At 42.1% G+C, this 14988-nt stretch overlaps 1 protein-coding gene across 5 annotated transcripts in view; it reads right to left on the bottom strand.

Moving 5' to 3' along the window:
• Positions 1-332: 332 nt before the first annotated feature.
• The window catches only part of LOC479822 (acyl-coenzyme A synthetase ACSM2A, mitochondrial), a 28946-nt gene continuing 14290 nt past the window's right edge, over positions 333-14988 (bottom strand). For 2 of the 5 annotated variants that reach the window (XM_038540196.1, XM_038540193.1), the window contains exons 5-14: positions 14776-14919; positions 12687-12843; positions 10684-10763; positions 10342-10465; positions 9072-9152; positions 7148-7249; positions 6133-6260; positions 5912-6011; positions 4742-4861; positions 333-1722 (exon numbers count right to left, since the gene is read on the bottom strand). In XM_038540196.1, coding sequence (XP_038396124.1) covers positions 1618-1722; positions 4742-4861; positions 5912-6011; positions 6133-6260; positions 7148-7249; positions 9072-9152; positions 10342-10465; positions 10684-10763; positions 12687-12843; positions 14776-14919 — 1141 coding nt within the window. In that variant the 3' untranslated portion in view covers positions 333-1617. Of the gene's footprint in view, positions 1723-3845; positions 3895-4741; positions 4862-5911; positions 6012-6132; positions 6261-7147; positions 7250-9071; positions 9153-10341; positions 10466-10683; positions 10764-12686; positions 12844-14775; positions 14920-14988 lie in introns of all 5 variants that reach the window. The other 3 variants (XM_038540195.1, XM_038540194.1, XM_038540197.1) reach the window with 3 other exon arrangements.

A 14988-nucleotide genomic window follows, 5' to 3' on the forward strand; every position in this document is an offset into this window, starting at 1 on the left:
GAAAACAGGTGTCCCCATTTGCAGCTCAGGGTCACGGATAGAAACAGGTCACTGTGAGGATGTCTCCTGATCTCTAGGGACCAATGGAAAGCCACCCGGTGGCTCAGTGGAGTTGCCCTGGTGTGGCTGTGGCTTCAGGCAGTACCACCTGGACAGGGGCACAGAATTGGGGGAACGGCCCAATCCAAGGCATTGGGTTCAGACAAGGTCCTGGTGAGAGAGGAGAGAGGTTCCCCACCAGAGTGCGGCCTTGATCTCCTCCTGGGTTTCGGCACCAAATGTCAGGTTTAATCCAATTGGTAGTGAAATGAAATAGAGAGGCCAGGCAAAAGTTGGTTGAGGCAAGCTTTTAATGAGACGTGCTCTCAGGCAAGGTTCCATGGCCCACAGGAGAGGGAGAGAGTGGGGAGTCATGGGCCAGGGAAGGCGCGCCCAAAGGGAGTACATGTGAGCTTTTAAGGGGAGAGGGGTAGGGAGTTGTGTCTGTATGGGGTGATAACTGCTTATGCCCTTATATGGGGTTTGGGTAAGGTGTGGTTCAGGTTTCCTGCATAGGTCCTGTCTCCACCTGATGATGTGTCCTTGGGCGGTCTGCCGGTGGTGGGAAAGTTCTGAGGGGAGGGTAACAAGATGGAGGGTCTGCCGCCATTTAGTTGGTGCCTCCTGATCCCCCTTGATCCCACTGGCCCAACAATTACTTGATTCTAGGAAGAGTAGATACTACCACAAACATGAGCCATGGGGAAGGGACACTTTTTTGAGGTTCCTATAGTGTTCTCACACCTATGTGCCAAAGTTTGTAGATGCCACACAGAGGTAAAACATGATAGTATTTATAAAATGCTTAGGACAGTGTCTGGCATATGGAAATTACTCAATAGTGGATATTCCCCTCCTCTGGTCATGTGTGTCCTGAGGTTTGAGGTGACCTGAGGAGGCCTCCAATGTCCTAACCACAGGCGCAAGCCTGTCTGTAAGGAGGTCTGTCCAGGGGTAAGATGAAGTGCGTTGACTTTTCATTTTCTTCCTAAGATCTAGGATTCTGCTGGACTCTGCCACTGTCCATCTACCTGTGAGAATAATTATTAGTTGCCCTCACTTCTCCGTGAGATAAATCATTTTTATCAGTCTCTTACTATTTTTTTTAGCCAATCTTGAGTTATATTTCAGCATTATATAAAGGACACTAGGTTATTTGTCAAAATCTTGGGGTTTTTTTCTCTCTCTTACTATTTTTATCAAGCTTTTTTATTTCCTCCCTTCTTCCCTCCCTTCCTTCTTCTCTTTCTCTGCCTTCCTCCAATTCTCTTTCCTCTATCCCACCATCCCCCTCTTCCTGCCTTCCCTCTTTTTCTTTCCTAATTGCTTTCTTTTGCTGTTTCATTCTTTCTCTAATTTTTCTTTCCTTTTTCTCTCTTCCTCTCTTTTTTCCTCTCTTTTATTCCCCCTCCCCTTTCTTCTTTCAACATCTAATACAGTAAGATTTTGTGCTTTCCAGGGAAAGACAGAAATAAGTTGTCTTGTCATAAGGAATCTTCTATCCCTAGAGGAAAACAGAAAGTCCAAAGGGAAATGGAAGTAAGAAGTGTAGGGCCCAAAGGGATGCCCATGTAGGTCTCACTGGGCCTCAGCTTGCCTGGATGTCTTCCACTCTTTGTCTCGAAGCTTCTTCCGCTGGATTTTCCCTGTGTTAGTCTTGGGCAGCTCAGAAACAAACTCCACCTGTTGGGAAAAGTTAGCCTAGTGTGGGCCATCTGTGACCCGAGTAGGGGTAGATTTTTCAGAAGAACTGCTATAGGGTGAGAAGAAGCTCTTGAGGCTGGAGGCTCCAGGTGAGTGAAGACTGAGATTGGAACACTCCCAGGGCAGCCCCTGAGCAATAAGAAGCTTCAGAAAGTGTTCTGGGACAAAGGCAAGAAGACAATGGCTGGAATGGTACATAAAGGTCCAGCCAATGGTGTCTAACATACCCTAGGACAGAAGAGAAGCAGCACAGCAAATGTGACACTATGCAGTCCTCAAACACCTGAGCTTTGACATCACCATAGGAAAGGCCTATGGTCTTTCCTCTACTGCCTCCCTGGCTTTGGACAGGTCACTTGACTTTCCTGAGACAATTTTCCCACTGAGTTAACTGTAGGATAGTAACAACTTTGTTGGGTTATTGTGAGGAAAAAATGAAATTAGGCAAGCTAAGTTTTTGGCATGGGTAAACACTCAAAATATTAGCTGTGGTTATTAACCTGGACTACAGACAGTAAATATTTAAGAGCTAGGAGACTTGACTTTGAATTCCAGCTCAGTCATTTCCTGTTGGCAGAACTATAAGATCTCTCCAATCTCATTTTTTATATCTGTGGGGAAAAAATGTTTGAAGTCGAGGACCCCTCCATCTCTAATATTCCTGAATCCTAAGATATGGATGATGAAGACAGTTCACAGAGACTTCCTTATTACAAGGCTCAGCTTGCCAGGGCATTGGTCCAGGAGTCAGATGGTTGTGAGTTTGATAAAAGTAATAAAAATAGGGATACCAATACTAATATGGAAAAAGTTATCTTCTTAAAAGTTGATGTGGGGGTCTTACATAGGCAAGACTGACTTTGTTGAGGGAGGGGTTTGGTAAAATCACAATGGGATGGAGCAGGGATTCATAGACTATAGCCTGAGGGCAAAATCCAGCCCTCCTCCTATGTTTGTAAATGAGGTTTTATTGAAACACAGCTACACCTATTCATTTCTTGTGGTCTCTGGATGCTTTAGCACTATAAGGCAGAACTGGGTAGAAGGTAAAGGCTATAGATGCAGGGTAAAGAGAAGCCACAGGGGAGATCTAGGAAGGGTTTGGTCCTAGGAAGGAGGGAAGAGATCAAAGAATCCTGCCCAAAGCATTTTAGAGAAGAGACTTTTAAAAAGAGACACATCTACTGAGTAATATAACATTATATTGTGGATCCACTGGATCCTCCAAAATATTCAGTTACAATTCAAAATTCATAATATATTGGGTGTTATTAGATTTCTAATTCCCCTTAAAAATACTTATTAAATGCTTATTATGCGCTAATTTTCTGAGTGCCTATGTCTTACAAATATTAATTCTTCTTATTAACAACCTGGAAAGGAGTAACACTATTGTCCCCATTTCACAGACAAGGAAAACGAAGCATAGAGAGATTGTTGAGTAAGTGATAGAGATCAATTTTGAATGCAACTGCCTTATTCTATAGATTGTGCTGTACTGACTGCCTTACTATGAGTTTGAGGCTGAAAGTCTATGTGGTGGAATCTTTGATGGGCTGCTAGATTCCCCTGCAAGAATGATTTAACCCTCCCAGCTCTCACTGCCAGATCTCCCTGGGGACTGCTGCAGCCAAAGGAGAGCTGCCTCTCCCAGGGCCACATCCCCATTCCAGCACAGCCTACATCCACTCCTGATCTACATGGAACTATACAGCACTCTCCCAACCTCACCTGCAGCTCCGGATCTCAGAAAGGTTGTTCTGCCTGCAGAACTCCCCATGGGGTTGCCTGAGGCCCTCAGTGACATAATAATATCACAGTGCATCTTCACCTTCTGCCCAATCCTGCACCCTTCTCTTCCCTTCTCTTTCTTTCTCCAGACATTGATCCAGAAGAACTCCCTAACAAACCTCTTATATGTTAATCTAGTCTGTTTCTTGGAAAATCCACTTGCAACAATTAACCTATGCTGACAAAGCATTGGTGAGCTTCTACGTTAGGTATACATCTCAGTAGCTTTAAATTTAATATAGTTGCTCTCATCTCTACCAGAGACTCAAAAACATTTTTTTCTCTTTTCCCTGGGGCAAGCTCCTACCTACCTCCAAAAACTGGGTCCCCCTTCAGTGTCCACTCCCATGCCTTAGTTCCCTGTCTCAGAATGAAAACAGGTACAGTGGATTATATACTTTCTGCCTTTTCTGGTAAGAGCACTTCCATATTCCTATGGGAAGCCACCCTTCTCTCCCTCCATCCATATCATGGGTATAGCAGTTTTCTCTCCATCATTCCTGAACTTGTTTCAGAGGTGATCACATGACCCAGAACTGGCCAATCAAAGTGTTCCCTCACCCTAGTTATAGGGATTATTTAATGATGGGCCCATGACCTAAATTGGTCCAATGAGCATCAACCTGAAGACTTGCTGATGCCTTGCGGGGAAAGATGCTCTTTTATAACTGTGATTTGCTAAACTGCTAAAAACCTATGTTTGGAGCTGCTGGTAGCCAGTACAAAGGAGGAAAATTTTAAGAAATGAAGCCAGTACAGAAAGAAAGAGAGTCAAGAGGTGAAAGAACCATCCCTGATTATATCATTTGAATGTCTGGTACCAGCCACAACTAAAGATGCCCCCGTCCCTGCACTTTTCAATTGTGTGAGCGATACAGTTCATGTTGGATTTCTGTTTCTGACAAGTGAAAGAATCCTGAACAAACAGCAAGACCCCAGTGCAGAGAGTAGGAATTTGATGGGGTATTGGCCAGAACTTGTTCCCATGGGAGCCCTCAACTTTCAATTCAAAGCAAGCTCAGCAAGCCTGAGGCCAATTTTCACGCATCTAAACAGCTATTGGATGGTCTTTTGGGACTTGCTTGGTTACAGTCAGGCAGAACTTTGGCATTATAGGCATTACCCACAGCCTGAAAAAGATAAATACAAGAAGAGAAATATCTCTTGTTCCTCAAGTGAGGGGAGCATGGGAGCTCGGAGGCCTCACCTTCCTTGGGTACTTGTATGGGGCTGTTACTGACTTCACATGCTGCTGTAGCTCCTTGGTGAGCTGGTCCAGGTTGTGGAACAGAAACTGTGGGGCCAGAACTACAAATGCCTTCACCACCTACCGGGAGGATGAGGGCCAAGAGAGAAAGGATCAGTGTGTTGCCATATCCTGGAATAATACAGAAGTAGAGTTAAGGCTTCCTACCAAATCTACCACCTTTATATCCCCTCAACTGTGCCTCCAGATATTTGAGCAAAGGAAAGGGAACAAATAGGGTTAACAATACCTAAGGTTCCAGTTCTCTTTCAAGTGGCTTATTGGATGGATAGGCAGGACTATAAATTAAAAAGTACCCTCACTTCATAACCTAGGGATAACAGAGTGACAGGGAGAAACTTCTTAGAAGAGCAAAAAACAAAGACTGTAGTTTGTACCTCTATTAAAGGATAACCCAATTGTCATAATTAATTCATGGGAAATAAAATGAAATCATATATAGCAAGCCATAGCTCAGTGCTTGGCACAGAGGGATTTTCAGTAGAGGATCCCGTTTGGGCTTCCCTTGTCTAGTGGCTCCTATGATTTCCATGGGTGATATGACACATATCTGCCAGAGATATGATGTTCAACTTGTACCCTATCAAAATGGACTTGGACATTGACCCCCCCCACCTCTGTACCTTACTTTTCTCTACACATATACCAAGTCTGTTAGACTCCATCTGGGCCTGTTTCTATAACCGTAACATCAAAGGGGTCTTCTTCCTTATGTTCTCGTAAACCCCATGGCTTAGGGGCTCTATCCCTTGGCTCAAATCCCTCCTCTGTTCTAGTCAGGAATAAAATTGGGATTCAAATGGCAACCAGCAGAATGAAATAGCTGTGGCCTCATAATAATAGTCCTTATATGGTGCGCCAGGCTTTGTTGCAAGCACTTTACAAATATTAACACATTTCATTCTCACAATAACACTTCATCTTACAGATGGAAACTGAGGCTCAAAAAGGCTGAGTAACTTGCCCAAGGTCACACAGGTAGTAAGTGGTAGGGCTTTCCAGCCCATAGATTTCATCAAATCTTAACCACCAAGCCATGTGCCCACGTCTCCAAAAGTTGCACACCCCACCTCCTACCCCTGCAGCCATAGGCTAGTGCTCCCATGTCACCTCTTTTCGGACAGGGTCTGGGCTGCTGATTACAGCTGTCTCAATTACAGCAGGATGCTCCATCAGTGCATTCTCCACCTCTGAGGGCCCAATCCGATACCTGTAGAAGAGCCTGTCTTTCAGAGAACACTAGACACTCAACTTCTTGGCCAGCCCAAAAGTTCAGAACCATCCAGAATAAAGATCCAGATTACCCTTTCCAGCCCAGAAACAAAGCTCACCCACTGGAGTTAATGATATCATCTGACCGGCCTATGAACCGGAAATAGCCGTCTTGATCCTTGATTGCCCGATCTCCAAGTATCCAAAAATCCCCTCGAATGCTGGCTGCTGTCTTCTCAGGACTGTCCTGGTAACCACAGAGAGCCATAGTCACTATAACTGCAAAGCCTAAATCCTCTGCCCCAGGGCTGGCATGAACAGATTTGTAGATTGAACAACTACACATGACGGTCTTGCCCTCAGCCCTCAGATGGACCTGGAACTTTCCCTTTTATTTCAATTATTGTACTTAGTGTCTCTTAACTACTCTCCAGGGTCCAGTCTGATGGATACTATTGATTCATTTATTCACCTATGCTCTTGGGCATTATGTTGTAGTGAGCACACAATAAATGGCAGCAACTATTAGCATTGGATTTATTTAAGTGATTATTTCATCATCTTGGTATCAGAAGGTGTGTGTTTGAGGTCTCCGCTGCCCATTTTTTCAATAGCAGTGGTCTTGGTTGACTCTTGTAATCTCTGACTTCACTATCCATCCTCATCTGTATAGCAAGCCAGTCAGGCTTGAGGATCATCTATTTCTAATGTTCCAAAGTCTGAAGATAGGGAAGTTTCCATCTATATGGTAAGGTCTCAGTGTCATGTCTAGGATGGCTCTAAAGTATATCAATGGGGGACAGATACTTGGAGAGGGGCAGGGTTGCCTTGGGAGAGTACTGCTTTATGTAGTTTGGGGATAATAAACTTTTTGACATGGAACATTTTTGGGGGGGTGGAAAAGGGTAATAGGAGAAAGATAATTCTTCAAGAATAGAATTTGGGGTAGGTTAAGGATGGCAGGGGTGAATACCCAGTTTTTTTTCTCTCCACAAAGTTCCTATTCTTGGACACTGGACCTGTCCCATGTCCTGTCATGGTTTACCTCTTGGGAGGTACATAACTTTGCCCCCCCCATCCCTCTCAGAGTCCACTATCTTCATAGAGAACAGAGGGGAGGAGTTGGTTCCTCACCACATAACCAGAGAAGATGCCTATAGGCCTGATAGGCTTTACTCTGATGCCAATGTCTCCCTCGATGCCAGGGGGCAAGACATTGCCCTTGTCATCCAAGACCTGAAGGAGGAAGCAGATAGAAAGTAGATTCTATGTGGCTGGAGCAGCACCATGGAAGAGCTGATCTGGTCTGATGGAAGACCCTCTTGCTCTAGTGGTGATTGAAAACAAGAACCAGAAACAAAGAGGAGCAAAGAATTTTACATCCCAACCTCTAATCCATCTACCTGGTATGGTTGAGGTAAACCCCCTTATTGAGACTGCACCAGATGACCTTGGGAAGAGAACCTCCTGTCTGTGGGAGCTTAGTAAATAGAATAGCTTCCCATGATCTTTGTAGGCCATGAACTTGGACATCAGACAGATCAAAACTCAAATTATGGCTCTTTACTACTTGACTTTGAGCTGCCTAAGTTCTATGTTTCACTGCCTTCATTTGTATGACAGAGATAATAACAGCTTATGTCACAGGATTATATGAGAATGAAGAAAAATATTTTTAAAAGGATATTAAAAATGATTATCAGGGCACCTGGGTGTCTCAGTCAGTTAAGCATATGCCTTCAGCTCAGTTCATGATCCCAGGTTCCTGGGATGGAGCCTCATGTCGGGCTTCCTGCTCAGTGGAGAGCCTGCTTTCCCCTCTCCTTTTCTCCTCCCTCTCCCCTACTGATGCTCTGTCTCTTTCATAAATAAATAAATAAATAAACAAAATCTTTAAGAAATGATTACACACCGAGTGTCATACACAATTGATGATTATTGAAATCTATACCTGAAACTAATGATGTACTACTATATGTTGGATAATTGGATTTAAAATTTAAAACTTATGATCATAGTCAGGGGGAGGGAGAAGTAGGCAATTACAAATAACACTCAATAATGAGTGTAAGTTGTTATACATTTTAGATACATATATCTATGCATGTAACCATAGACACAAATTCTATTTCTTGGAATTTAGCCCAAAGAAATAATAAGGGAAAAGAGCAAAATTTTAGGTAAAGCACCTTGTTTAATGTTTTTACTAGTGAAAATTTTGGAAATCATCCATTGACCAACGAAAGGCATAAAGAGTAGTGGAACCATACTATCTACTACTAGGTAGTCATTAAAACCCATGCTATAAGTAGATATTATTTGACCTGGAAAGATGGTCACTCAAGTTTGCTCAAGGATAAAAGTGAGTTACAAAATGATATTAAAGTCTATTTTAAACTTAGGAGTGAATTTTAAGTTTTATAGATAAGTAGTATCTAGCAAATATATTTGTATCAGAGTGCATATTTTTGCTAGCTTTGACAAAAAATATCTACATTTGAACTGGATAAAAATGCTTCCCTTTTAAAAAAATGATATGTCAAGACTGACTCTTATTTTTTTAAAAAGTGTGTATATTTATGTAAATAGCTAGTTACTTAATTTGCTATTCAAAGTGGTTTTCTCTGGATTATATAAATATGATTAATTTTCTTTTGTCTTTCCTTTCTCCCTTCCTCCCTTTCTTTCTTCTTCCCTCCCTTCCTTCTTTTCTTTTTTTTTAATTTTTATTTATTATTTATGATAGTCACACACACAGAGAGAGAGAGAGAGGCAGAGACACAGGCAGAGGGAGAAGCAGGCTCCATGCACCGGGAGCCCGACGTGGGATTCGATCCCGGGTCTCCAGGATTGCGCCCTGGGCCAAAGGCAGGCGCTAAACCGCTGCGCCACCCAGGGATCCCCCTTCCTTCTTTTCATTGTTACTCTTCCTTTTTAAATATGATTTAAATATGTTTAATTTCAATTATTTTTCCTCAGTGAACAATGTAATAAATAAATTACTGAAAAATTAGTGCATTCCCTATTTTTCCCTCCCTTCTTAGAGCCCCTAACAAACCTGCACATCGTAATGAGGAATAGCAGTTCCCAGGTAACCAGGTTTGATTTTCATGTTCTTGGAAACTCTGCAAGTTATTCCCTGCAGAAAGTGGTAGATGGATTGGCAAACCTCAGGAGGAGTCATGTGGTCACAGAAAAAAACAAAGATTTAGTAGAACAGAGCAGATCCTAACACAGTCATGAAGTGGCCTTTTCTTTGGTAGCTCCCTCTGTCCCTTTTCTTGGTTCCTCCCCCAACCCTTGACTGGAACCCCCATCCTCAGGGGTTGCACTACATTGTTGGGAAAGCAATCTGACTGATCCCTCCCCAGGGAAAAGGAACTGCCAGCCACATCATAATCTATTTAGAGGGAACTATACTATAATAAGGATGATGGACAACAAAAATCCTTTAAAACAGTATGGGATTAAATTACCTCTCATAAGAGAGCTAGCCCTGCTTGAATCCTAAAATGAATCTGACAGAGATGCTGGTATTGAAAGGAACATTCCCTAAACATTTCAGCTGGAAGTCCTTGCCACATAGCCATTGTCCTCACCCACATTTGCAAAGTTCTTCTACATCATATCACTCTCTTCCACAAGCTATCTCAGGAATCCTGCCAGGGAAACCTATTAGCCACAGAGGGGTGTGGGATAAAAGAGTGGAGAGGAGGAGGCCAGAGGTACTGAGAGTCACAAGAGGCATTGGAAAAGTTGCTGGGGAAACTATGCCTCAGGGTTTTTTTGATAAGCGGTGTGGTACAGAGCAATATGAATTCACCTCATGCTCAAGGGGCCCAAGAGTTCCAAGAAGACATCTCAGCAGGTAAGGTGGGGGTCTTAGCGGGTTCTTCTCCCCATTCCTCACTTTAGTCTGAGCAGCTTAGTACAGAGGATAACATGCTTGATAAATTCAGGTCTCTGCTGAAATGTTACCTCATTAAAGAGGACTTCCCTGATATCCATATTTGAAATACCAGTTCCTCAGCCTATCTCACCCCATCTCACCTGCTTTACTTTTTTCCATAAAATGTCTCACTGTCTGCCATGTTATATATCTATTAGTTTATGTCTCAACACCCCCATTTCCACTGGAATGTAATGTCCAGGACAGTAGGAGCTTTGGCTGCTTTGTTGATGCTAAAACAGTACCTATTCCATAGTAGTTGCAAAATAAATATTTATTGAATAAGTGCATGATAAGTAGTGGCTCATATTTTTATTATCATAGAGCCTTTGGAAGCCCACCAGGTTCACCAGCACATGGTTCCCCTAGGAGTAGGTACCGTTTCAGTCTGGCCATACAATTCTCGGATGTCCAATCCTGTCCGGGCCCTCCAGTTCTCCAAAATGTCTGGAAGGAGAGCGTCCCCTCCACTGTAGCAGTTCTGTAGATGTGGGAACTTGTAGCTGAAGGAGAGAAGAGAGGTAAATATTCACCCTGAGCCTCCCTAGAACCAACTCTGTCCAGGCCTAGAGAGGATTCTAGGTACTTTAATGATGAGGTAGGCTTCACAGGGCAACCCATGCTTAACAAGTCAGAGAGATGAGCATATGTGTATGTGGTGGACACAGGAGGATGGGCCAATAAACCCACAGGCTCTTACCAACCCCCAAAGCCTCATCACCTAGGAAAATCCTGTTGTATCAACATCTGGTAAATGATGGGTGCTCCTACAAAGTTGTTGATTGGGTAGCTGGACAGCACCTGGAGGGAGAGAGCCGACTGACACTAAGCACCAGGTTAGGTACAGAACTTACCAGCATGCATAGTGGTTGCAAGCATGGGTCCTGGAGTTGGGCTCTGGAAATCTTACTTTCTTTATTCTATTTCAGACCAAATTCTTAAGTCAAAAATAATAGAAAAATAACCACCTAACATTTTAAAGGAAGGGTCCAGGACTAATTTGGAATATTTTTGTCAAATTCTGGCTCACTATTCCTGCCAATTTAATGACCAGCCCCCATTAACACACCCCCTAGTCACCAAGGGAAGGAGCTCAGTTACTGTTGCAAATCAGACATATTGTCTTGGTTAAGTTACTTAACCTTCCAGGACTAGCTTTGTTAACAGATGAATTCCAGCCCTATTTTCCTGAAGATATTTTTGGGACATAATTCAGGTAGAAAAGTGTTTTGAAAAGTTAAAAGCACTGGGGTGCCTTGGCGGCTTAGTCAGTCAAGCGGCCAACTCTTGGTTTTGGCCTGGGTCATAATCTAGCCTCTTGTTGGGCTCTATGCTCAACAAGGAATCTGGTTGAGGATTCTCTCTCCCTCTCCCTCTCCCTCTCCCTCTCCCTCTCCCTCTCCATCTCCCTCTCCCCTCCCCCTTCTCATGCTCTCTATCTAAAGTAAATAAATATTTTTTTAAAAAAGAAAAATTATAAGTGCCTATAGACAATTCAGTAGAAATGTTACTAAAAATAGCTAGAACTGAATACTTGCCAGCCCCTGTGCTATCTCATTGAATTCTCACAATAACCTCATGGAGTATGTATTATCAGTCCCATTTTAAGAAGGGAAAACTAGGAGGTTTAATTAAGTAATTTGCCCAAGGTCATACAACCAGCAGTGAGTGGAACCAGCATTACTGGCCTGTACTTTTAACTGTTATGCAACACCAACTCCATCCCATGTTTTGCTTCACACATACTTTATTACAGAGTGGTTCAGGCAAAAATGTCTAGAAAAAAAATACTAACATTAGCACCTCACACAGTTATTTCCTCTGAGTGTTCTTGATGAACTGGTATAAGTGATGAAAATTTTCTCATTTTCCTTATTGCTTTGCCTTGCAGGAAGCCCAACATGCAATCAGCTACTTATTTGCTATACTTCTCCTTACTTTTCTTAATTCCACCCTCTCAACCCACTGAAATCCCCATCCTATATTTTCCTAATATGCTTTACAACTTTACATCTGTTTTCTATTTTTGACACTTAACACAAGCCACTTCAAATCCTTTCAGAAGGAGGCAGTTACTGTTTAAATTTGTTTAAAATAGAGAGTAATGGAACCATCTGTAAAGAATCTCTTGAGAGAACCTAGACCATGCTTGACCTTTGATCTTTAAGTATGCCATCCATGTCTCAGTTTGCTCCCAGGGTCTCTATTGCTGGCCAAACAGAAATCTGAGTGAGCCATTAATCACTTCAGAGACCCGAAGGCCTCAGAACATCAAGGGTCCAATTCTCCATCACAAGTAGAATCTAACATAGTGTATGACTTTGCAAGCAAAATAAACCCATTTCCATGGCTTTGATGGTACAGGGTCATGTAATATATAAATATTATTTAATGGCTGACCCATGAATTTCCATAGGAAAAACTCTACCTAATATTCAACACCAAAAAGCAAGAGCCCATTAAATATGTTTTGGGTAATGAATGGCCTATGATGACTGCCTCCTAAACATATTTCTTTTATCTGTGTATGGGTCTCTCTGCTTTCTTGGATCAGGAGCTCAATGAGGGCAGGGACCTTTCCATCTCACTTACTGAATACTGTCCATCCATGTGGCAAGACTTAGTAAAAAAAAAAATGCCGAGTTGAAAGAAACCATAATAAATTGGAATGTGCAAACCTTGAACTTCTTCTGACCATCTGGTGCAAACTGGATCCTATCTTACCTTTAGAATGATGACTGGGTCAAACTTTGGCAAGAGATGGATAAATGAGCATGCTCCTACTGCCCAAGGTTCCAGAAATGAAGCCAAGATATTCAATATCCAAGCTGTGTCTGATATGACCCATATTATGTCAGAAGGCTGCATGTCTGTCCATACACTGAGAATATAGAAGAAATACATTTGTATATACATGAGTGCATGATGGGATAGGTGGAGAATGAGTGTGTGGTGGGGGGAGGGGAAGGTGTGTTTGCATAAGTGTATGGATATCTAAGTGTCTGTGTGTGTGTGTGTTTGTGTATTTGTAGCACTGTGCATAACTATAAGGAGGCAGGCAGAAGGGGATTTGTTCTATCCACACACCCCTATTTCAAGAAGAAGCGAGTATTCAGAAGGTGTGATCCCAGTAGACTTGACTTAACAGATAACTAGGTCTCATTCTCATTTTATCCCCAGAACTTAGTAATTTGGGGCATGAGGTAACTACCCAGAAAATGTTTACTAACAAAAGACATAGAAGTGAATATTCTAAAAAAAGTGGCCTTGCTAAGTTCAAGTTTGACCAGATAGACCTTTGGTTTTCTTAAAGAATCATGAATTGCCTATCACAGTGGAAGGTATTATACAGGATGAAATGTGTCTCTCTCTTCAGACCAGAATAAAAGTTGTTAGCCCTGTCTTAGAGCAAAATGATTCAGGCTAGACACAAAGAACTTCCCTGTGCCTGGGAATCATCACAGTCTCTTACTGAAGATGATTAATATTTTCAGCTCTGTAGGGGAAATTGTGTCCTATTGGGACCAAATTTTGAGGTGAGGGGTGGAAATTTAATATCTTACATTTAAGTGATTTATCACTCCACCTTTTGGAAACTGCATTTTTACTATAGCTCTTCTATTAACTAATTTAATCTTCTGGCACTACAGGTTCATAGATGGGACATTTAAGTTTTTGAGATTTTTTTTTGCATTAAAATATTTTTCCAGTTCTAATAATAGACTTAACATGATAAGCAGGATATCCTGAAAAAAGAAAAGAAGACTCTTAATATCTCTTAGTATTATTGCATGACAACCTTGGCACAATATTTTCTGATTCCTTTGATGAGGTTGATATATAGCAAAAGGTAATTTTGAATTATAGAATCTCACATCACCTCATTACAGTTGATGCTTGAACAGTGTGGGTTTCAACTGCATGGGTCCACTTACATGCAGATTTTTTTCAATAGAGTACATGTACAATAGTGTAAATGTATTTTCTCTACCTTATGACTTTCTTAATAAAATGTTCGTTTCTCATGCTTACTTTATTGTAAGAATAGAGTATATAATGCATATAACATACAAAATATGTTTACTATTTATGTTATTAATAAGGCTTCTGGTCAACAGTAGCCTATTAGTAGTTAAGTTTTGGACTCCTAACTCTGGGAAATGAACTAGGGGTGGTGGAAGGGGAGGAGGGCGGGGGGTGGGGGTGACTGGTTGGCGGGCACTGAGGGGGGCACTTGGCAGGATGAACACTGGGTGTTATTCTGTATGTTAGCAAATTGAACACCAATAAAAAATAAATTTATTATTAAAAAAAAAGTTTTGGAGTAGTCAAAAGTTATCCCTGGATTTTCAGCTACACAGGGGCCAATGCCCCTAACCCTTGTATTACTCAAGGGTATACTATAATCCAATTATAGCTTCTACCTCAACATATTTGAAAAGTAATTTGATGCTGATATCCAAAATGCCCTCCTGGAATGTGGGTGGCATCAAAACGAAACCAGCATTCCAAGAACAAGATATAGATTGGACTGGAGGGGGGAAATGCATATACCCTGTGGTAATCCCATTAGACATATGGCTTAAAGTACTCAAAGCACTGAGTACTTGGAGATATCAAGTTATCCAAAACAAAAATGTCCCACCAAAGGTCACTAGATACTCAGCTTGCTAAGTTATGCTCCCTCTTGCCCCACTTCTCGACTGTCTTTCTCAGAAGCACCAGATGGTAGCCCATTCAAAGAGAACTGTATTTGAGCTTGGTTAATTCTCAAGCCCTGTAGTTCTCTGTAGAGAGAAAGGTTTTCTCTTACCCAATATCCATTTTGGCCTTCATGCCCAGGCTTGAGTGGGAATGTTCTGCCATCTTGGGAAGGCCAGTAGTCCCACTGGTGAAGTAGATGGCAGCTGCTTCTTGGCTTCCAGTCTCTACACAGCAATGAGTGGTAGATGCTTCTCTGACAAAGACACAGATTGTCACATTCTCAGATGCTCTCTGGACACCAGATGTCCTGGCAACTCATCTC

The sequence above is a fragment of the Canis lupus genome, chromosome 6, assembly GCF_011100685.1.
Source record: "Canis lupus familiaris isolate Mischka breed German Shepherd chromosome 6, alternate assembly UU_Cfam_GSD_1.0, whole genome shotgun sequence".
Lineage (NCBI taxonomy): Eukaryota > Metazoa > Chordata > Mammalia > Carnivora > Canidae > Canis > Canis lupus.